The sequence below is a fragment of the Oncorhynchus gorbuscha genome, linkage group LG09 (genome assembly GCF_021184085.1).
Source record: "Oncorhynchus gorbuscha isolate QuinsamMale2020 ecotype Even-year linkage group LG09, OgorEven_v1.0, whole genome shotgun sequence".
Lineage (NCBI taxonomy): Eukaryota > Metazoa > Chordata > Actinopteri > Salmoniformes > Salmonidae > Oncorhynchus > Oncorhynchus gorbuscha.
The window spans coordinates 47,163,606-47,188,199 of NC_060181.1; the positions used below are offsets into that span (position 1 = coordinate 47,163,606).

At 42.5% G+C, this 24,594-nt stretch overlaps 1 protein-coding gene across 1 annotated transcript in view; it reads left to right on the forward strand.

Moving 5' to 3' along the window:
- The window catches only part of LOC124043719 (E3 ubiquitin-protein ligase MYCBP2-like), a 320,564-nt gene that overhangs the window by 142,930 nt on the left and 153,040 nt on the right, over nt 1-24,594 (forward strand). The window contains 6 exon segments of the mRNA XM_046362606.1: nt 5,758-5,875; nt 6,345-6,549; nt 14,748-14,901; nt 22,279-22,451; nt 23,557-23,682; nt 24,074-24,201. Of these exon segments, the coding sequence (XP_046218562.1) occupies nt 5,758-5,875; nt 6,345-6,549; nt 14,748-14,901; nt 22,279-22,451; nt 23,557-23,682; nt 24,074-24,201 (904 nt within the window).

Here is a 24,594-nt window from a genome sequence, read left to right on the forward strand (position 1 = left end):
GTTGACCTTACTATTTACCAAGATAGTTTGAATCTATATTTTTCTTGGTTGTCTATTTACCACCACAAACCAATGCTGGCACTATGACTACACTCAATGAGCTGTATGAGGCCATAAGCAAACAAGAACATGCTCATCCAGAGGCGGTGCTCCTACTGGCCGGGGACTTTAATGCAGGGAAACTCTAATCTATTTTACCTCACTACTACCAGCATGTTACCTGTGCAACCAGAGGGGAAAACAACTCTACACCACCTTTACTCCACACACAGAGACGTATACAAAGCTCTCCCTTGCCCTCCATTTAGCGAATCTGACCATAACTCTATCCTCCTGATTCCTGCTTACAAGCAAAAACTAAAGCAGGAAGTACCAGTGACTTGACCTATACGGAAGTGGTCAGATGAAGCAGATGCTAAACGACAAGACTGTTTTGCTAGCATAGACTGGAATATGTTCTGGGATTCTTATGATGAAATTGAGGAGTATTATCAAACTATCAAACAGGTAAAGCATCAATACAGGACTAAGATTGAATCATACTACACCGGCTCTGATGCTCGTCGGATGTTGCAGGGCTATGATGGACCACAAAGGGAAGCACAGCCGCCCAGTGACCAGAGCCAACCAGATGAGCTAAATTACTTCTATGCTCGCGTCGAGGCAAGCAACACTGAAGCATGCATGAGAGCATCAGCTGTTCTGTACGATTACGCTCTCCATAGCCAATGTGAGTAAGACCGTTAAACATGTTGACATTCAGAAGTCTGCAGGGCCAGACTGATTACCAGGACGTGTATGCAAGCGCTGACCAACTGGCAAGTGTCTTCACTCACATTTTCAACCTCTCCCTAACAGAGTCTGTAGTAACAACATTTCAAGCAGACTACCATAGTCCTTGTGCCCAAGAACACCAAGGTAATTTGCCTAAGTGACTACCGACCCATAGCACTCACGTCTGTAGCCATGAAGTGCTTTGAAAGGCTGGACATGGCTCACATAAACACCATTATCCCATAACCCCAAGTCCTACTCCAATTTGCATACCGCCCCAACAGATCCACAGATGATGCAATCTATTGCACGTCAGTGCCCTTTCCTACTTTTCCTACCTTACTTGAGAATGCTATTACATTTTACATTTACATTTAAGTCATTTAGCAGACGCTCTTATCCAGAGCGACTTACAAATTGGTGCATTCACCTTATGACATCCAGTGGAACAACCACTTTACAATAGTGCATCTAAATATTTTAAGGGGGGGGGAGGGAGGGTGAGAAGGATTACTTTATCCTATCCTAGGTATTCCTTAAAGAGGTGGGGTTTCAGGTGTCTCCGGAAGGTGGTGATTGACTCCGCTGTCCTGGCGTCGTGAGGGAGTTTGTTCCACCATTGGGGAGCCAGAGCAGCGAACAGTTTTGACTGAGCTGAGCGGGAACTGTACTTCCTCAGTGGTAGGGAGGCTAGCAGGCCAGAGGTGGATGAACGCAGTGCCCTTATTTGGGTGTAGGGCCTGATCAGAGCCTGGAGGTACTGAGGTGCCGTTCCCCTCACAGCTCCGTAGGCAAGCACCATGGTCTTGTAGCGGATGCGAGCTTCAACTGGAAGCCAGTGGAGAGAGCGGAGGAGCGGGGTGACGTGAGAACTTGGGAAGGTTGAACACTAGACGGGCTGCGGCGTTCTGGATGAGTTGTAGGGGTTTAATGGCACAGGCAGGGAGCCCAGCCAACAACGAGTTGCAGTAATCCAGACGGGAGATGACAAGTGCCTGGATTAGGACCTGCGCCGCTTCCTGTGTGAGGCAGGGTCGTACTCTGCGGATGTTGTAGAGCATGAACCTACAGGAACGGGCCACCGCCTTGATGTTAGTTGAGAACGACAGTTTGTTGTCCAGGATCACGCCAAGGTTCTTAGCGCTCTGGGAGGAGGACACAATGGAGTTGTCAACCGTGATGGCGAGATCATGGAACGGGCAGTCCTTCCCCGGGAGGAAGAGCAGCTCCGTCTTGCCGAAGTTTAGCTTGAGGTGGTGATCCGTCATCCACACTGATATGTCTGCCAGACATGCAGAGATGCGATTCGCCACCTGGTCATCAGAAGGGGGAAAGGAGAAGATTAATTGTGTGTCGTCTGCATAGCAATGATAGGAGAGACCATGTGAGGTTATGACAGAGCCAAGTGACTTGGTGTATAGCGAGAATAGGAGAGGGCCTAGAACAGAGCCCTGGGGACACCAGTGGTGAGAGCGCGTGGTGAGGAGACAGATTCTCGCCACGCCACCTGGTAGGAGCGACCTGTCAGGTAGGACGCAACCAAGCGTGGGCCGCGCCGGAGATGCCCAACTCGGAGAGGGTGGAGAGGAGGATCTGATGGTTCACAGTATCGAAGGCAGCCGATAGGTCTAGAAGGATGAGAGCAGAGGAGAGAGAGTTAGCTTTAGCGGTGCGGAGCGCCTCCGTGATACAGAGAAGAGCAGTCTCAGTTGAATGACTAGTCTTGAAACCTGACTGATTTGGATCAAGAAGGTCATTCTGAGAGAGATAGCGGGAGAGCTGACCAAGGACGGCACGTTCAAGAGTTTTGGAGAGAAAAGAAAGAAGGGATACTGGTCTGTAGTTGTTGACATCGGAGGGATCGAGTGTAGGTTTTTTCAGAAGGGGTGCAACTCTCGCTCTCTTGAAGACGGAAGGGACGTAGCCAGCGGTCAGGGATAAGTTGATGAGCGAGGTGAGGTAAGGGAGAAGGTCTCCGGAAATGGTCTGGAGAAGAGAGGAGGGGATAGGGTCGAGCGGGCAGGTTGTTGGGCGGCCGGCCGTCACAAGACGCGAGATTTCATCTGGAGAGAGAGGGGAGAAAGAGGTCAGAGCACAGGGTAGGGCAGTGTGAGCAGAACCAGCGGTGTTGTTTGACTTAGCAAACGAGGATCGGATGTCGTCGATCTTCTTTTATTCATTCTTCTATTCATTGACTACAGCTCAGTATCACATGACATCGCTCCCAATGGTGTGTTTCATACTAATTTGCATTATGGGACAAACATTTGTGCGAAGCCTACTGCCTTGTGCACCTTGCTGTGCTTATTATATGTAGAAATAATAGTTTGGGCCTATCAACATATTTTATGCTAAACGATCTGATCTGTTGCATAATCGTCATTGCTTTGAACTTTTTTGGGATGTATCCTAGGCCTACTGGTTGTATGAATTTGGCATCTATCGTCCCACCACTGTCCCAGAGTCTGTTTGGAATAGGCTATTTCTTTCTTGCACAGAACAAGCTGACCAATAGAATAGGTACACTTTTCTACTATGGGGGATAGTAGATCGACATTGGCTAGTGATTTTGCTGTTCATTACTCATCTTGTTGGCTGAGGAAAGCGCACTGCTCGTGCGCTTCAATGAGCTTCTGCGTAGCCAGGTGCTAAAATAGAACTTGGTTCTATTTGTGGCGTTTAAAGCGCTGCAATTCCCGCCTCTCCCATCCCCTCATTGGGTTTTAGGGGCACATACCCACATGGGTGATTGAAAGATGAACTGAGTTAATCTTGTGGTTGCCAACCGGTGGTTGCCAGCCGCCATATAAAGTCTGAAGAAGAAGCCTGAAGGAGGTGAGATTACTAGAAACAAACTCGGTTTACCCTTTTATCTGTGGATTAATTGAGTTGAGGACCTTGTGCATTTCAGGTAAAATAACAACCCAGTGTTGTTTGCTATCAAATTTGCTATCAACAGCAAGCTAGCTAGCTAAATTGCCATACATTTTTAATGCTTTTCGTCCTGTCCCCAAATTATTGTAGTTGGTTGAGTTCTTTTTATTATTTCAACCTGTGTCCTGACCGCATCTGGTGTGGGTGGGAAAAATCAACATCAACAGACACATGCGCCCTGTATTGTCATCATGTTAGAATAGGGCTATGCTATATCAGTCTACATTTCTTCTCCTTTGCACAAAAAAAATGCATTTTATTTACACGTTTCATGCAATTCTACTACACTTTATGACCGAAGACATTTGCCTAATATTGTTTTTTATTCTACCAAAATGACATGGTAGCCTACTCTGCTGACACTGACAAACAGATCAATAAAAACAACATTGTCTGATCCATATACAGTGGGGAGAACAAGTATTTGACACACTGCCGATTTTGCAGGTTTTCCTACTTACAAAGCATGTAGAGTTCTGTAATTTTTATCATAGGTACACTTCAACTGTGAGAGACGGAATCTAAAACAAAAATCCAGAAAATCACATTGTATAATTTTTAAGTAATTAAGTTGCATTTTATTTTATGCCAAAAGTATTTGATCACCTACCAACCAGTAAGAATTCCGGCTCTCACAGACCTGTTAGTTTCTAGTTTTTCTTTAAGAAGCCCTCCTGTTCTCCACTCATTATCTGTATTAACTGCACCTGTTTGAACTCGTTAACCTGTAAATACTTGTTCTCCCCACTGTATTAGGCCTACGAAAAGGGGACACACAAATACAATATGATGTCCATCTAACCTGGAGGAGGAAATTATTGTCTAAAAACAAACAAAAGTGGCACTTTTTTATTTTATTTTTATTCCACCTTTATTTAACCAGGTAGGCTAGTTGAGAAGTTCTCATTTGCAACTGCGACCTGGCCAAGATAAAGCATAGCAGTGTGAACAGACAACACAGAGTTACACATGGAGTAAACAATTAACAAGTCAATAACACAGTAGAAAAAAGAAAAAAAAAGAGTCTATATACATTGTGTGCAAAAGGCATGAGGAGGTAGGCACATAATTACAATTTTGCAGATTAACACTTGTGATAAATGATTGGTGTGCAAAAGAGCAGAAAAGTAAATAAATATAAACAGTATGGGGATGAGGTAGGTAAAATTGGGTGGGCTATTTACCGATGGACTATGTACAGCTGCAGCGATCGTTTAGCTGCTCAGATTGCAGATGTTTGAAGTTGGTGAGGGAGATAAAAGTCTCCAACTTCAGCGATTTTTGCAATTCGTTCCAGTCACAGGCAGCAGAGAACTGTAACGAAAGGCGGCCAAATGAGGTGTTGGCTTTAGGGATGATCAGTGAGATACACCTGCTGGAGCACTGACCCAAGACTGAATATGCACACTTACCAGGGATATGGCTGATGTTCTCAACTGGTGCCAATAAGAAGGCTACTTTTCATTCAATTAAGTTAAGAATTCTGATAACTAAAACATAGATTGGATTATTTTGATTGCCTTCTCTTTACAGCAATAGCCATTTGTTTCCCAAACTATTTGCTGCACTCTCTGCCCAAAATGCTGGCCTTTCCGACTGCAGACTTTGCCGTTTAAAACAATCAGCAGGTTTTATATTTTTTAAAACTTCTTTTAAAGCTGTTAATCCTCTGTGGTCAAATCATAATTTCTGGTGCAGTAGCCTATTTTGAATGATTCGATTTATTTATGTATAGACAGGAGAACGCTAATTAGGCTATATAATTTCTGTCATTCTGAGAACCATGGGTGGTTTCCCAGGTTACGCAACCAATGGTAATAAAAAAAATAAAGTCCAGTAAATGTAAATCCTGCCGGTCAAACATGACTGTTTTCCTCAGAAAATGTTGTTTCCTTGCCACGATACCTCAGAGTATTGCGATACTGGTATCATGACAACACTGGTCCCTTAATGTTTAACCTCAGTTTGTTGGGGGGGGGGGGGGGGGGGGGGTAAACGCTGTCCTTGAACTTGGGTAATTCATTATTTAATTACTCTGTGCCTTTGTAGGGGTTCTCCCACGCTGGTGCAGGCCCTCCCAGGTCCGAGTGTCCAGGTGACAGCTGGTAGTAACCACACAGCTGTGCTCCTCATGGACGGACAAGTCTTCACCTTCGGCAGCTTCTCGGTACGCCACGCAGCTGTTCTGGTCTATGCCCCTACGGTTTCGAGTTTAGAAGTCTTTTTTTACACAATGTGATTTTTATGTCACTTTTTTTCTTGATGAACTAAAACCATTTAATTGTATCTAACCCCAACCATAATCCTTAATTTTCCTTATCGACCTTGTTGTAATGGTCACATCTTTGTTTTTCCTCAGATTGCAATGTTACGTTAAAACGCAACGCAATGCCATACCAATACCATATTGTCTAAATCTATTATTTACTGAAGTCCATACACATTCTTATTGAATGCATATAGATTAATATTGTGACCACAGAATGGGGATACTGACTTCTCTTCTTTGTCTTTTCTGATCCTGGTTGTTTTACCTTTTGTTGAATGCAGTGATTTCTAAATCATTCTATATGAGATGACTGACACGACTAAATGACTGAAGTGTCATTTCTAAAATGTTATACACCTCTCCACAGAAAGGGCAGCTGGGTCGGCCAATCCTGGATATGCCCTACTGGAACGCCAAGCCTTCCCCCATGCCCAACATTGGCGCCAAGTATGGCCGCAAGGCCACCTGGATCGGGGCCAGTGGGGACCAGACCTTCCTGAGGATCGACGAGGCCCTAATCAACTCGCACGTCCTTGCTACCTCCGAGATCTTTGCTAGCAAACACATCATTGGTAAGTAGCACACCCTCTGCTCACTCAGGTCATAAGCTGAACTTGAGATCAGGACTTGTATTCAAAAAGTGTCTCAAATTAGTAATGCTGATCTAGAAGTTTGGCCTTCTAGATCTTAATTAGAAGATTACATGGACGGGGGGGACCTGATCCTAGAATAGCACTGTTACTCTGAGACACTTTGTGAAAATAGGCCCTGAGCGCATCTCAAATTTTCAAGCAAAACTCCCATTGACATAAATGTGTGATTCACATTCAAGTTAGGATTGGTCCTTTGTCTTTCTGTAGAAATGTCTTATTTTGTGTGAATATATTACACAAAATATATAGTTTTTTGATAAAAAAAATGAACTATCTCCTATGCCATTTTAGCTAGCCTTTCTTAAAGCAACATGAAATCTTATTAAAATCTGTTCATATACACCCCCAGGAAGAATATGACACTTTTGACAAGCGAGCACTTAGATATGTTCATTTTTACATTTTCATAAATTCTTAGTGTTTACTTATACTTAGGTATTTGTGAACTTCTACAGCAATATAGAGTAGGAAAGGGGCCATGCGTTAGGACAATTAATAGACACTGCAGTAATTAAAACCTAATAAAAACATATGTCTCACACAAGACCGGTGTCTACTCAGACGGGTGCGCCTTAGTCAATCAGAGCTACAGTAGGCCTTTATGCAAACAAGCCATTTTCCTCAAAGGACTTCCGTAATTCACTTTGAACTGGACTGTGTGTTTTCAGGCAGTATTAACAGTGTGACTTTAGATCATTAGAACGCATTCGCCAAAAGCCACAAAATACACCTGAATGGATTTCTGCAAATATGTAAATACCACAGGAGTCCTCTTACATCTGGGAACTTTGCAGTCCAATTGATCAAACTACCATGAAGGAAGACTCTCTCTCCCTCAGTTACGCACAACAACAAGGTCAACAACTAATGCTAGCCAGAGCAAGATTACCTAAAATATAATGAAGGAACATTTGATATGAACTCAACTTTTTCAGCTAGTTGACTGTCAAAATTGCACTGATAAACCATGGGAAGTTGTAGCCCACTCATCCTTCTGCAGCTTGCCTGCCAATGCATTCATTCTTGTCCCAACCAAGCACCCAAGCTAACTGGCTAAAGTTGTCTAGCTTGCTAGCTAGCTACTTTTTTTAAATGTATTTTTTTATTGAACCTTTATTAAGAGGTTAAACTTGGCAAATCAGTTAAGAACAAATTGGGACTCCCAATCACGGCCGGTTGTGATACAGCCTGGAATTGAATCATGGTCTGTAGTGACAGCTCTAGCACTGAGATGCAGTGCCTTAGACCGCTGCGCCATTCGAGAGCCCTCTTTCAGACACAAGTGAGAGAACGCCTCACTCTGACCATTTTACTCGCTGTAGCAGAGCTGGTTACATGTTACCTACATCGTTTGTGACGATTACTTTTTTTGCCTACGTTTACTGACACCTGTCATCTAATGGGTGTAACGCGTTTGTAAATTCATCAGTTATTTTGCGCTCTGCCACACTCAGATGAGAGTGCTCTGAAATCGGAGTAGATAGCCAGATTGAATTTGCAAACGCAAGAGATATGCTAACTGGGGAACAGTCGTTCTGGCTAGCTAAATAAATGACACCTGTGTCTCTAGCTGTGTAATCCCACCGAAAACGATATGACAGGATAAAGTCAGTCACTCACCCACCCTTCCAATGACATTACATGACATCCTCCTAATAGCTAACTAACGTTAGGCTCCGTGCTTTTAGCTTGCTACGTAACAAAAATATAAACGAAACATGTAAAGTGTTGGTCCCATGTTTCATGAGTTTAAATAAAATATCTGAGTATTTCTCCTTTGTCAAGATAATCCATTTACCTGACAGGTGTGACATATCAAGAAGCTGATTTAACAGCATGATCATTACACAGGTGCACCTTGTGCTGGAGACAATAAGAGGTCACTCGTTTTTGTAACACAACACAGTGCTACAGATGTCCCAAATTTTGAGGGAGTGTGCACTTGGCATGCTGACTGCAGGGTTGTCCACTAAAGCTGTTGCCAGAGAATTGAGTGTTAATTTCTCTACCATAAGCTGCCACCAACTTTGTTTTAGAGAATTTGGCAGTACGTCCAACCAGCCTCACAACCTCAGACCATGTGTAACCACTCCAGCCTGCAGGATCGTCTAAGACCAGCCACCCGGACAGCTGATGAAACTGAGGAGTATTTCTTTGTTTTAAAGCCCTTTTGTAGAGAGAAACTCATTCTGATTGGCTTGGTCTGGCTCCCAAGTGGGTGGGCTTATGCCCTCCCAGGCCCACCCATGGCTATGCCCCCTGCTCAGTCATTTGAAATCCATAGATTAGGGGCTAATTAATTTAATCAATTGATGGATTTGCTTATATGAATTGTAAATCGTTAAAATGTTTGCATGTTGCATTTGTTTTCAGCTTATTAGCCACGTTATGAATGAATTGTTATCATTGCCCTCACTAGTTTGATTTTATTTACATTCCCAGCCTTACGAACATTTGCCATTTTTGTCTAAAATATTGAAACCGTTTGAAACTGAAACAGTGCATCCTGAATGCAGCTTCAAACAATGTACCAGGGACTACCAAGAAATGTATTGGTGAATTATATTAATCATGCAGTGAACTGCATCCATCTATTCTGCCAACAATGCCTTGGTGTACGACATGGAATGTTGAGTCAAATAGAACTTATTTTTAAAAATCAGATCAAATTGTATTTGTCACATGCACCGAATACAACAGACCTTAAAGTGAAATCTTACTTATAAGCCCTTAACCAGCAATGCAGTTTTAAGAAAACCCCCCAAAAAGTAAGAGATAAAACAATAGTGGGGCTATACAGGGTGTACCGGTACAGTGTCAATGTGTTATTGTGTGGAGGGCACATTTAACCTCAGTTTTTCACAAAAATTCCCTGTCTTAGGTCAGTTAGGATCAGAACATTTTAGAATGTGAAATGTCAGAATAATAGTAAAGAGTGATTTATTTCAGCTTTTATTTCTTTCATTACATCCCAGTGGGTCAGAAGTTTACATACACTCAATTAATATTTGGTAGCATTGCCTTTAACTTGTTTAACTTGGGTCAACGTTACGGGTAGCCTTCCACAAGCTTCCCACAATAAGGGGTGAATTTTAGCCCATTCCTCCTGACAGAGCTGGTGTTATTGAGTCAGGTTTGTAGGCCTCCTTGCTCGCACACACTTAAACCGTAGTCTGGCTTTTTTATGGCGGTTTTGGAGCAGTGGCTTCTTCCTTGCTGAGCGGCCTTTCAGGTTATGTTGATATAGGACTCGTTTTACTGTGGATATAGATACTTTTGTACCTGTTTCCTTCATCTTTACACGGTCCTTTGCTGTTGTTCTGGGATTTGCACTTTTCACACCAAAGTACGTTCATCTGTAGGAGACAGAACGCGTCTCCTTAGCGGTATGACGGCTGCGTGGTCCCATGGTTTTTAGACTTGGGTACTATTGTTTTGTACAGATGAACGTGGAACCTTCAGGCATTTGGAAATTGCTCCCAAGGAAGTGGAGGTCTACAATTTATTTTTTTAGGTCTTGACTGATTTATTTTTATTTTCCCTTGATGTCAAGCAGAGGCACTGAGTTTGAAGGTAGGCCTTGAAATCCATCCACAGGAACACCTCCAATTGACTCAAATGATGTCAATTAGCCTATCGGAAGCTTCTAAAGCCACGACATAATTTTCTGGGATTTTCCATGCTGTTTAAAGGCACAGTCAACTTGGTGTATGTAAACTTCTGACCCACTGGAATTGTGATAGAGTGAAATAATGTCTGTCTGCAAACATTTTTTTGAAAAATTACTTGTCATGCACAAGGTTAATCTCCTAACCAACTTGCCAAAACTATAGACCTCCCTCTGCACCCAGCTGTGCCCTCGATACCATATGTGAATTGATTGCCCCCCATCTATCTTCTGAGCTCGTGCTACTAGGTGACCTAAACTGGGACACGCTTAACACCCCGGCCATCCTACAATCCAAGCTTGATGCCCTCAATCTCACACAAATTATCAATGAACCTACCAGGTACAACTCCAAATCCGTAAACCCGGGCACCCTCATAGATATCATCCTAACTAACTCGCCCTCCAAATACACCTCTGCTGTTTTCAATCAAGATCTCAGCGATCACTGCCTCATTGCCTGCATCCGTAATGGGTCTGCGACCAAACGACCACCGCTCATCACTGTCAAATGAGCCCTAAAACACTTCTGCGAGCAGGCCTTTCTATTTGACCTGGCCGGGGTATCCTGGACTGACATTGACCTCATCCCGTCAGTAGATGATGCCTGGGTGTTCTTTAAAAGTGCCTTCCTCACCATCTTAAATAAGCATGCCCCATTCAAAAATATAGTCCTTGGTTTTCTCCAGACCTGTCTGCCCTTGACCAGCACAAAAACATCCTGTGGCGTTCTGCATTCGCATCGAATAGGCCCCGTGATATGCAACTTTTCAGGGAAATTGGGAACAAATATACACAGGCAGTTAGGAAAGCTAAGGCGAGCTTTTTCAAACAGAAATTTGTATCATGTAGTACTAAGTCAAAAAGTTCTGGGACACTGTAAAGTCCATGGAGAATAAGACCACCTCCTCCCAGCTGCCCACTGTTCTGAGGCTAGGAAACGCTGTCACTACCGATAAATCCATTATAATTGAGAAATTCAATAAGCATACCCCGGTCAACTGCCCAGCACCCTCCACAGCAACCCACCAATGCCCCCACCATTTCTCCTTTAGCCAAATCAAGATAGCCGATGTTCTGATAAAGCGGCAAAATCTGGACCCCTACAAATCAGGCAGGCAAGACAATCTGGACCCTCTCTTTCTAAAATTATCTGCCGAAATTGTTGCAACCCCTATTACTAGCCTGTTCAACCTCTCTTTCGTATCGTCTGAGATCGCCAAAGATTGGAAAGCTGCCGCGGTCATCCCCCTCTTCATAGGGGGTGACACTCTAGACCCAAACTGCTACAGACCTATATCTATCCTACCCTGTTTTTCTAAGGTCTTCGAAAGCCGTTAACAAACAGATTACCGACCATTTCGAATCCCACCGTACCTTCTCCGCTATGCAGTCTGGTTTCAGAGCTGGTCATGGGTGCACCCCAGCAACACTCAAGGTCCTAAACAACATCATAACCTCCATCGATTAGAGACATTACTGTGCAGCCGTATTCATCGACCTGGCCAAGGCTTTCGACTCTGTCAATCACCACATTCTTACTGGCAAGCTCGACAGCCTTGGTTTCTCAAATGATTGCCTCGCCTGGTTCACTAACTACTTCTCAGATAGATTTCAGTGTGTCAAATCAGAGGGCCTGTTGTCCGGACCTCTGGCAGTCTCTATGGGGGTGCCACAGAGTTCAATCCTTGGACCGACTCTCTTCTCTGTATACATCAATGTTGTTGCTCTTGCTGCTGGTGATTATCTGGTACACCTCTACGCAGATGCCACCATTCTGTATACTTCTGGCCCTTCTTTGGATACCGTGTTAACTAACCTCCAGACGAGCTTCAATGCCATACAACTCTCCTTCCGTGGCCTCCAACTGCTCTTAAACACAAGTAAAACTAAATGCATGCTATTCAACCGATCACTGCCCACACCTGCTCGCCCGTCCAGCATCACTACTCTGGACGGCTCTGACTTAGAATACGTGGACAACTACAAATACCTAGGTGTCTGATTAGACTGTAAACTCTCCTTCCAGACTCACATTAAGCATCTCCAATCCAAAATTAAATCTAGAATTGGCTTCCTATATCGCAACAAAGCATCCTTCACTCATGCTGCCAAACATACCCTCGTAAAACTGACCATCCTACCGATCCTCGACTTCGGCGATGTCATCTATGAAAAAGCCTCCAACACTCTACTCAACAAACTGGATGCAGTCTTATCACAGTGCCGTCCGTTTTGTCACCAAAGCCCCATACACTACTCACCATTGCGACCTATATGCTCTCGTTGGTTGGCCCTCGCTTTATACTCGTCGCCAAACCCACTGGCTACAGGTTATCTACAAGTCTCTGCTAGGTAAAGCCCTGCCTTATGTCAGCTCACGGGTCACCATAGCTGGTCTCACTGGTCACCCCCAAAGCCAATTCTTCCTTTGGTCGTCTTTCCTTCCTGTTCTCTGCTGCCAATGACTGGAACGAACTGCTAAAATATCTGAAGCTGGAGTCTCATATCTCCTTCACTAGCTATAAGCACCAGCTGTCAGGGCAGCTCACAGATCACTGCACCTGTACATAGCCTGTTTAAAGATGGGCTATCTATCTACTTTACCTCACCCCCATGCAGTATTTATTTATTTTGCTCCTTTGCACCCCAGTATCTCTACTTGCACATTCATCTTCTGCACATCCACCATTCCAGTTTTTAATTGCTATATTGTAATTACTTCGCCACCATGGCCTATTTATTGCCTTTATTGCCTTAACTCCCTTATCTTACCTCATTTGCACTCACTGCAATTATACTTTTTTTCTTTTGTTCTACTGTATTATTGTATTATTATTATTATGTTTTGTTTATTCCATGTGTAACTGTGTTGTATGTGTCAAATTGCAATGCTTTATCTTGGCCAGGTCGTAGTTGCAAATGAGAACTTGTTCTCAACTAGCCTACCTGGTTAAATAAAGGTGAAATAAATTAAATATATATATATATATATATATTTAATTTATTTCACCTTTATTTATTTAACAAGTTCTCATTTGCAACTACGACCTGGCCAAGATAAAGCATAGCAATTTGACACATACAACACAATAAATAATAATATAATAACATAATAATATAATAACATAATAATACAATAAAAAAATATATAATAATAATTGAATTCCGCTCTCTGCAATTTCACAGGATGCTGTCGAAATGTTCCGTTAGCGGAACCCCTAGCCGTAAAATGTTCAAGAAATTTGTGGAGTTGTTTATTGACTCCAACCTAAGTGTATGTGAACTTCCGACTTCAACTGTAGGTAGAGTTAAAGTGACTATGCGTAGATAATAACAGAGTAGCAGCAGCGTAGAAGAGGGTGGGGTTGAGGCAGTGCAAATAGTCTGTTTTGCCATTTGATTAGCTGTTCAGGAGTCTTATGGCTTGGGGGTAGAAGCTGTTTAGAAACCTTTTGGACCTAGACTTGGCGCTCCGGTACCGCTTGCCGTGTGGTAGCAAAGACAACAGTCTATGTCTAGGGTGGCTGGAGTCCGACAATTTTTAGGGCCTTCCTCTGACACCTGGTATAGAGGTTCTGGATGGCTGGAACCTTGGCCCCGGTGATGTACTGGGCCGCATGCACTACCCTCTGTAAGTGCCTTGCGGTCATAGGCCAACCCATAGATGCAACCCGCCAGGATGCTCTCGATGGTGCAGCTGTAAAATATTTTTGAGGATCTGAGGACCCATGCCAAATCTTTTGTCTCCTGAGGGGGAATAGGTTTTGCTGTGTCCTCTTCACGACTGTCTTGGTGTGCTTGAACCATGTTAGTTTAGTTATGTGGACACCAAGGAACTTGATACTTTCAACTTGCTCATCTACCTCTTCAATGAGAAACCTCTTATGAAGTTGGTTTTGTAGCATCAACTGGGAATTTGATCTTTTTGACTGATATATATGATTGTTTCATAACTGCAAAGTTGCTCTAATGCTGTCAGTTCCACTTTAAAGGTCCAATGCAGCAGTTATTTCAATATTAAATCATTTCTGGGCAACAATTAAGTACCTTACAGTGATTGTTTTCAATTAAAAATGCTCAAAAAGTAACAATAAATGCTTCATAGTGAAGGGCAATTTCTCAAGCGAAGATTTAGCTAGGACTTTCTGGGAGTGGTCTGAGTGGGGAGGGGAAAACTGTCTCTTATTGGCAGAGGTGTTTAAATCTTATTTCTTAATAGAATATTAACTAATTCACTGCCTGCTTATTGTCACCAGGCATACAAAAACTCCATCCCACCAAAACAGGCACAAATTTCAGCCCATCTTTTCAAACTGCTCTTACAACTTAAAGGGCATTATCATTTCACAATTTTAATTCTAACCTCAATGTATATAAAACACAGGTAAATCACGTTTTTGACTGGACTGTGCTTTTAATTAACCTCTCTTCTCTGTGTCCGTACCAGGCTTAGTCCCCACCTCAGTGTCGGAGCCCCCTCCCTTTAAATGCCTGCTGATCAACAAGCTGGATGGCAGCTGTCGCACCTTCAATGACTCAGAGCAGGAGGACCTGCAGGGCTTCGGCCTCTGTCTTGACCCAGTCTACGACGTCATCTGGAGGTCAGACTCAGTCTCTTTCTCTTTATTTCAATTTTTATCTCTTTCTCTCTATCCCTCCCTATTTCCTGTTCTTCTGAGTTTAGCTGTGTCTCATCGAACATCGTTTTCTATAAATAGGGTGCACTATTAATGTTTTCACACTAACGAGCAGAAACTGGTTACAGATCCTCCATAATTGTTGGAACCATGCTGGAAAGGACAATAGGGAGATAAAAAGCAGAGTCAGATCAGTACGGTTTGGGTCAGTCCTGTGGAGTGAATCTAGCATTGGTGATGCTATGTGGGGAGTATGGTATCATTTCAGACTCACTCTCCTTTTTAATGTGACAGACAGGAAACTCAAAACCCATAGTCAATAACCGCAGTGGTTTTAACTGTGTTATTTTTTCTACCACTGTTAAGAGTACTGGTGGTACAGAAGGGAGTATCAGAGGAAGTTTGTTTGCTTTGACTCGGTGTTGTAAGATATATTCTTATTTTCTAGATTGGAACGTTTAACACACATAGAACTGGGCTGTAGGCTATATCGTATTTAACTTTATAAACCAGGTAGTTTGAATTCCAGCCATGTACATATGAGACGACCCACGGCTATGATGCCAAAAATCTTTACTGTTCTATTTCAAGTAGCTCTGTGTTCTTGATATGCCACGGCAAATGTGGAGAAAAGCAATAAGGAATTTATTTAACACATTAATACCCCTGGTTCTAGCCTAGTGTTTGGTTTGCAAACATGGGGGTTTGTTAAAACCTTTCCGACCTCTGCAACAAAGTTGCAATTTACAAATGCAATCTCCCCTGTAGCCTAACATAGAGAGTGAAGAATGTCTTAACGAGGCAGCAGCGTCACTGAGCCAGACAGGCGAATAATGCATCAGCATCATTATTATGAATATTTACAAATGTCAATTGAAAGCCGCTAAAGCAAACCAAAATGCAGGTAGTTTGACTGATTGTGTTTGTTGTCCATGGCTAATAGCTAGCAATTGACAAGAATGCATAGCAGGACGCCTGCCTAGCAACCATTCTTTGATTGCATAGCAAAGATGGAAAGAGTACGAGTCACAATAGTAGCAAGCAAATTTAGTTCCAGGTGCTGAAAAATACATTCCTATGTTTTTTTGGTTTTCATTGTCTTGAGATTGACATTAATCTACAGGATAGGGAGTTTATAATGTTAAACACTACCAGTCAAACGTTTGGACATACCTACTCATTCAAGGGTTTTTCTTTATTTGTACTATTTTCTACATTGTAGAACAATAATGAAGACATCACCTTTGAAATAACACATGTCATTTCTAAAAAAGTGTTAAACAAATCGAATTATTTGAGATTATTCAAAGTAGCCACCCTTTGCCTTGTCCTGACAGCTTTGCACACTCTTGGCATTCTCTCAAAAAGCTTCATGAGGTCACCTGGAATTTGTGGAATTTCTTTCTTTTCTTAATGCTTTTGAGCCAATCATTTGTGTTGTGACATGGTAGGGGTGGTATACAGAAGATAGCCCTTTTTCGTACAAGACCAAGTCCATATTATGGCAGCTCAAATAAGCGAAGAGAAACGACGGTCCATCATTACTTTAAGACATGAAGATCAGTCAAGAAATGTGAAAGTTTCTTCAAGTGCAGTTGCAAAAACCATCCAGCGCTATGATGAAACTGGCTCTCATGAGGACCGCCACAGGAAAGGAAGACTCAGAGTTACCTCTGCTGTAGAGGATAAGTTTGTTACTGTTGCGAGCCTCAGAAATTACTTCCCAAATAAATGCTTCACAGAGTTCAAGTAACAGACACATCTCAACAACAACTGTACAGAGGAGACTGTGAATCAGGCCTTCAATGTTGAATTGCTGCAAAGAAACCACTACTAAAGGACACCAAAAATAAGAAGAGATTTTTGGTTCCAACCGCCGTGTCTTTGTGAGAAGCAGAATAGGTGTACAGCTGACCTCCACGTGTGTGGTTCCCACCGTGAAGCATGGAGGAGGAGTTGTGATGGTGTGGGGGTGCTTTGCTGCTGACACTGTCAGTGATTTATTTAGAATTTAAGGCACACTTAACCAGCATGGCTACCTCAGCATTCTGCATCCATACGCCATCCCATCTGGTTTGAGCTTATTGGGACTATCATTTGTTTTTCAACAGGACAATGACCCAACACACCTCCAGACTGTGTAACGGCTATTTGACGAAGAAGGATGATTTGGACTGCAGAGTGAAGGAAAAGCAGCCAACAAGTGCTCAGCAAACTCCTTCAAGATTATTGGATGACATTCCTTGTGAAGCTGGTTCAGAGAATGCCAAGAGTGTGCAAAGCTGTCATTAAGGCAAATTGTGGCTACTTTTAAGAATTTGAAATATAAATTCTATTTTGATTTGCGAAACACTTTTTTGTTACAACATGATTCCATATGTGTTGTTTTATAGTTTTTATTTCATCACTATTCTACAATTTAGAAAATGGAAGAAAAAAAACAAACTTTTGACTGGTACTGTGTAAGTTACAACAGAGCCCATTTTCAGCAATATAAGATGTTCTGTGTGTTATTTTGCTTATGATTAGCTGCTGTGTGTGACTGTTTGAAAGGTTTGCAATCGTGCCAGTTGACATTAAGTTGTCTACAGTCATGGCTAACAGGCAAGGAAACTGATGGCTCGAGAAATCAGAGAGTTGATTTCAAACGGATTTGACCACAATTCACCATATTCCCAATGTTGAAGTTGCTTATGACTGTAATTAACACAAATATTGACAGCCTATACCCATTATTTGTGCAGTTTACGCTAGGTGGGGCGCTACTTGTCTCATTTTATTTTAGTCTCTTGATCGACTACACTTTTTTGCCCACGTTTACTGACACCGGCCATATTCAACGGGTGTTGAGTCGGTTAATTCGCCAGTTATTCTGCGCTCTGGCGCACACACAGGCAAGAGTGCTCTGAAATTGCCGTTGATAGCCAGAGCGAATTTACCAGCTATGTATATAAACGGTTGTCGCAGTGACATCTACATTCATTTGAAATGTTTACTTGCGTAGTGGAGTCTTTTTTTTAGACATGTAGCTAGCTAGCTAAACAATGAACCATAATCCCAACTCGTGACATTACTACACTGCATGAAACTGCAGGTAGCTAACCAACCATGTTTAATGTTAGCTAGCTAACATTAGGCTATAACTAGCAAAGCAAATGGCTCTGAGATACGAATAATACGACTACACAGATCATACATGTAACATTAGGAAGCGAGCCAGCCAGCCGTTAGCTAGCTAACAGTACACTTACCTTGAAAGGAAAATGACTTTCTGACAAAATTAGAAACGTGTAATATCTGAAATGTAACTAGCTAGACTCTCTTACCCGCATAAATGGATGGACGCTTCTCCCTCTCTGTCCCGGAAGCCAGGGTTGCCCTTAGTTTGAAGACATAATCCGGCGACAGATATTTTCTCCCTCTCCTTAGCTATCATACTCGAATTCCACTGATTTTAAAACTCGGTCCTCCGGAAAGTGGAGAGCAGCACTTATGCAGTAATATATCTACTACGCAATATACACTACTCAAAAAAATAAAGGGAACACTAAAATAACACATCCTAGATCTGAATGAATGAAATATTCTTATTAAATACCGTTTTCTTTACAAAATCACAAAAAATGTATCAATGGAAATCAAATGTTTCAACCCGTGGAGGTCTGGATTTGGAGTCACACTCAGTGTTAAGCCACACTACAGGCTGATCCAACTTTGATGTAATGTCCTTAAAACAAGTCAAAATGAGGCTCAGTAGTGTGTGTGGCCTCCACGTGCCTGTATAACCTCCCTACGCCTGGGCATGCTCCTGATGAGGTGGAGGATGGTCTCCTGAGGGATCTCCTCCCAGACCTGGACTAAAGCATCCGCCAACTCCTGGACAGTCTGTGGTGCAACGTGGTGTTGGTGGATGGAGCGAGACATGATGTCCCAGGTGTGCTCAATTGGATTCAGGTCTGGGGAACGGGCGGGCCAGTCCATAGCATCAATGTCTTCCTCTTGCAGGAACTGCTGACACACTCCAGCCACATGAGGTCTTGCATTGTCTTGCATTAGGAGGAACCCAGGGCCAACCGCACCAGCATATGGTCTCACAAGGGGTCTGAGGATCTCATCTCGGTACCTAATGGCAGTCAGGCTACCTCTGGCGAGCACATGGAGGGCTGTGCGGCCCACCAAAGAAATGCCACCCCACACCATGACTGACCCACCACCAAACCGGTCATGCTGGAGGATGTTGCAGGCAGCAGAACGTTCTCCACGGCATCTCCAGACTGTCAAGTCTGTCACATGTGCTCAGTGTGAACCTGCTTTCATCTGTGAAGAGTTGGGCCCTCATACCACCCTCATGTAGTCTGTTTCTGACCGTTTGAGCAGACACATGCACATTTGTGGAGGTCATTTTGGAGGGCTCTGGCAGTGCTCCTCCTTGCACAAAGGCAGAGGTAGCGGTCCTGCTGCTGGGTTGTTGCCCTCCTACGGCCTCCTCCACGTCTCCTGATGTACTGGCCTGTCTCCTGGTAGCGCCTCCATGCTCTGGACACTACGCTGACAGACACAGCAAACTTCTTGCCACATCTCGCATTGACGTGCCATCCTGGATGAGCTGCACTACCTGAGCCACTTCTGTGGGTTGTTGACACCGTCTCATGCTACCACTAGCGTGAAAGCACCGCCAGCATTCAAAAGTGCACAACCGCATGTAAAATTTATTGTCAATCAGTGTTGCTTCCTAAGTGGACAGTTTGATTTCACAGAAGTGTGATTGACTTGGAGTTACAATGTGTTGTTTAAGTGTTCCCTTTATTTTTTTGAGCAGTGTATATTTTTTAAAAGCAGCGTTAGACAGGATTACCTACACATGCTGACCAGCTCAAATAGACAAAAGCGTGCTACATGGCAGACCAAGGTTGGAAGGTTGCTGACTTCTTCTGTGGCTAAACCAACTAGGCTCATAATTTAAATTTTTTATTTGTATTAACAGATGGCATACTTGTTTAGTAAGGCACATGAACGTTCACATGTTCCAGAAAGCCTTTCCACCACCCACCCCCCCCAAAAAACACATTTTGATAATTTAAAAAAGTTTACGTTCAAATGGATCTCCAGTGAAGTGATGAAGCGCGACATATGGCTAGTTTCCTGAAACTAGTCACATACACTACCAGTCAAAAGTTTTAGAACACCTACTCATTCAATGGTTATTCTTTATTTTTACTATTTTCTACATTGTGGAATAATTGTGAAGACATTAAAACTATGAAATAACACACATCATGTAGTAACCAAAACAGTGTTAAACAAATCAAAATACATTTTATATTTGGCATTCTTTAAATAGCCATCACCAATAAGAAGAAGAGACTTGATTCGGCCAAGAAACATGAGCAATAGACATTAGACCGGTGAAAATCTGTCTTTTGGGCTGTTGAGTCCAAATAATTTATTTTTGGTACCAACCACCATGTCTTTGTGATGCAGAGAAGGTCAACGGATAATCTCTGCATGCGTGGTTCCCACATGAAGCATGGAGGATGAGGTGGGATGATGCGGGGGTGCTTTGCTGGTGAAACAACTGTCAGTGATTTCAAAGCACACTTAACCAGCATGGTTACCACAGCATTCTGCAACGATACGCTATCCCATCTGGTTTGTGCTTAGTGGGATTATCATTTGTTTTTCAACAGGACAGTGACCCAACATACCTCCAGGCTTGTGTACGGGCTATTTGACCAAGAAGGAGAGTGATGATGTGCTGCATTAGATGACCTGGCCTCCACAATCACCCCGACCTCAACCCAATTGAGATGGTTTGGGATGAGTTGGACCCCAGAGTGAAGGAAAAGCTGCCAACAAGTGCTCAGCACATATGGGAACTCCTTCAAGACTCTTGGAAAAGCATTCCAGTTGAAGCTTGTTGAGGGAATGCCAAGTGTGTGCAAAGCTGTCAAGGCAAAGTGTGGCTGCTTTGAAGTATTATGCTTGTACCAATCACTTGTTTGATTCCATATGTGTTATTTCATTGTTTTGATGTCTTCACTATTATTCTACAATGTAGAACATAGTGAAAATAAAAACCCTTGAATGAGAAGATGTGTGTAAACATTTGACTGGTACTGTATGTCCCTGATGGGTAGGAGCACACTCCAACTGATGCAATGGGCCGTCTTTACCATCCGCTGGAGTGCTTTCTGGTCATGTATGTAGCAATTCCCGTCTGTGATGCAGCCGTTCAAGATGCTCTTGATGGCGTAGCAGTAGTATTCGGAGAGGACCCAAGGCGGCATGCCAAATTTATTCAGCCGCCTTAGGTAGTAGAGACGCTGTTGCGCCCACTGAAATGTTGGGAATTTTGATTTATTATTTTATTATCCACCACGATCTGTAATTCAACCATGCTTACTATACGTTTAGATAGCTGACCGCTAGATGTTTTGCTGGCATGGGCTAATTGACTACAGATGCACAACCAAATTTCTAAATTGCACCTTGTGTATTCTAACTCTCATAAGTGGAAAAAAAATATATATTTGTTGTAAATGGTTAAAAGCTAGTTGCCCTTCCCTGGTATACAGAGATGAAAACAATACACAGTGATAAAACAAATGTGACTGTAAATGGTATTAAATGTGTGTGCAATTAACCAATTTATTGTAATGCTTAAAATTAATGAATAAAACTGAATTCTGTAATTGAACAAATGTGCAGTAGCAAAGTCTGAGGCAAAAGATCATTTTGATTCCTTTGGAAAGTGGCAAATTGGACTACTTCACTACTGGTTCTATAATTTTTGGTTTAAGTTTGATAAAACATTCAGGATGGAGTTAGCCTGACTAAAACCCCGCATAATTAATTAGTTGCCATGCTACGGTCAAGCACTACTCATAAAGCATATTTAGAATATAAGGTTATTATTCAAAAGTGTCAAACTGTTCATGTCAAACTGACATTTAAGCCATATCGCCTATCCCTTGAGAAATGTCTGATCTACGAAATACGGTGCATTTGGAAAGTATTCAGACCCCTTTCGTATTTTTGACATTTTGTTACCTTACAGCCTATTCTAAAATGGATTAAATGAAAATGCTCCTCATCAGTCTATACACAATACCCCATAATAACAATGCGAAAACAGGGTTTTTGAAATTTTGCCAATCTATTTGTTAAATTTGTTTTATAAGTTTGTAACCTAGCCAAATGTGGAAAGTCAAGGAGTCTGAATGCTTTTCAAATGACCTGTATTTCTGAATGCTCTGTAACCTTGTTACCTTACATACACACAGACATCCTTTAATACCCTCTATTTGATCTTTCAATTCCTCACTGTCCTCCCACCTGTAGATTTCTGCCGGCATCGAGGGAGATGTGGTGCTACAACGCCGTGATTGCCGATGCCCGTGTGCCCTCGGCCACGGACCTCCAGGCCAGCTGCAGCATCCTCAGCCCTGAGCTGGCGCTGCCCGCCGGCTCCCACACCACCACCACCCGCTCCCATGGAGCCCTGCACATACTGGGTATAATCCGAATGATGATACGAATTTGACAGACCTCTTTCTGTGGATTTTTACTGATAGGGCCGTACTTGCTACAAAGTTAGAGAAAGCTAAACCAACAACCACACAAACATAAATTGGATACATTGTAAATGAAGGTCTAATGATGGAAAACTAGCTAGCATTGATATGTCTTTGTAGAGCTTGCATGAATTTCTGTCAATTTTGCAGTCATGATGCAAGTGGTGCTATGCTGTCAAATCCTCCCACATGTTTCTAGTTTGAACAGCTGTTTTCAGCAACTGCTATTGTAGAATTCATTTGTGATATTGGCAGATTTGCTAACAGACGATTTAGCTAACTTTTTGCCTAGTGTTTGATATGCAATGTGATGAACAGTGTGTCTGGACAACACAGCAACTCTTCTAAGCCAGGCAAAATTGCACATCAGTTTATTATTTATGTATTCAAACAAGTATCACAAACAAAACAGCGTGAACGCTTCCGCTCTGTACAATTATCTTGGAAATAATGCCAATATCACGTTGTCCATTATTTTCAAGAAAATATAAAGTGGATGTGTTTATCTCTTAAATATTTTGGCCGTGTTGGCCAGGAACTACAGTCAGCTATTTGATTCATACTATTTTACTATTTGCCTCAGTATTTAAATTGACATGGCTCTGCCAGCTCAGTGCATCAATGCAACTATTGGCCAAATGTATGTTGCTTGATATCAGTGGTCTCGTCACTCTACTGTCGCTGTCTCTCTCTCACTCTCTCTCCCTCTCCGCTTTACACTGAAGCACTTTTGACATTTCCTTTTTGATAGCTATTGAAAACGCTTTTAGTACTTAGTGTTAGATCTTATTTATTTAATCGTATTCTCTCCGGGCATGGGAGCATTATACATGTGCATACTTTCAGAAAGGCCTAGTTATAAGAAAAGCATTATTCTGTACTATAACCCACTTTAACACAGCGCTATTACAGCAGTACTGCCAAGCACTTTAAAAAAGCATAGCAAAAATAGACAAAACAATTAACAGAGGTGTCAATTCCTCTGATAATGTTAAGCACATTATTAATAATGTTAAGCAAAGTCCCCTGTGTGTGTTGTGACCAGGTTGCCTGGATACGCTGGCGACCATGCAGGAGCTGAAGATGGGTGTGACCAGCACAGAAGAGGAGACTCAGGCCGTTATGAAGGTCTACTCCAAAGAAGACTACAGCGTGGTCAACCGCTTTGAGAGTGAGTCCTCAGTCCACACACGGGATTTTTGCTGATGACTAACAGGAGATCATGGTTTTATTTTCTCATCTTCTACTACAGTATTTGTCACACTCAGCCATTTCTCTTATCACTTTTTCATGATTTTGGTTTGATTCATTTATTTACAAGACATTCCAGCCAGAAACAACATTACATATACTTCATTACCAGTGATATATTAAAAATATTCCATTTCAAGTTTATCGTAATTCAAGGAAGCTTTAGGATGTATTGGAACAGTATTCCTATGTATTCCTATGTCATATCGCAGTGACTGGATGCTTCTAATAAAACTAACCTCATTGTATTGTTATGAGCACAGATGATGCTGCAGAGCTGACTTATCGCAACTTCTTGTGTAATGTCATAGGTCACGGGGGTGGCTGGGGTTACTCGGCCCACTCGGTGGAGGCCATCCGCTTCTGTGCTGATGCGGACATCCTGCTGGGGGGGCTGGGCCTGTTCGGGGGCCGTGGGGAGTACACCGCTAAGATCAAGGTCAGTGGCAGGGATACTAGCAAATACACTGCATTTCCTCTAGCTCGGTTTTCTAGGTCCAGACAGTGCCTTCGGAAAGTATTCATACACCTTTACTTTTTCCACATTTAGTTGTGTTACAGACTGAATTCAAAATTCTCAACCAGTTACACACATCTAACCCATAATGACAAAGTGAAAACATGTTTTTGAAAACTTTGCTAATTTCATGAAAATGAAATACAGAAATATCTCATTTATGTAAGTATTCACACCCCTCAATCAATAATTTGTGGTATCACCTTTGGCAGCGACTATGGCTGAGTCTTTCTGGGTGAGTTTCTAGGAGCTTACCACACCTGGATTGTGCAACATTTGCCCATTATTCTTTTAAAACATTATTCAAGCTCTGTC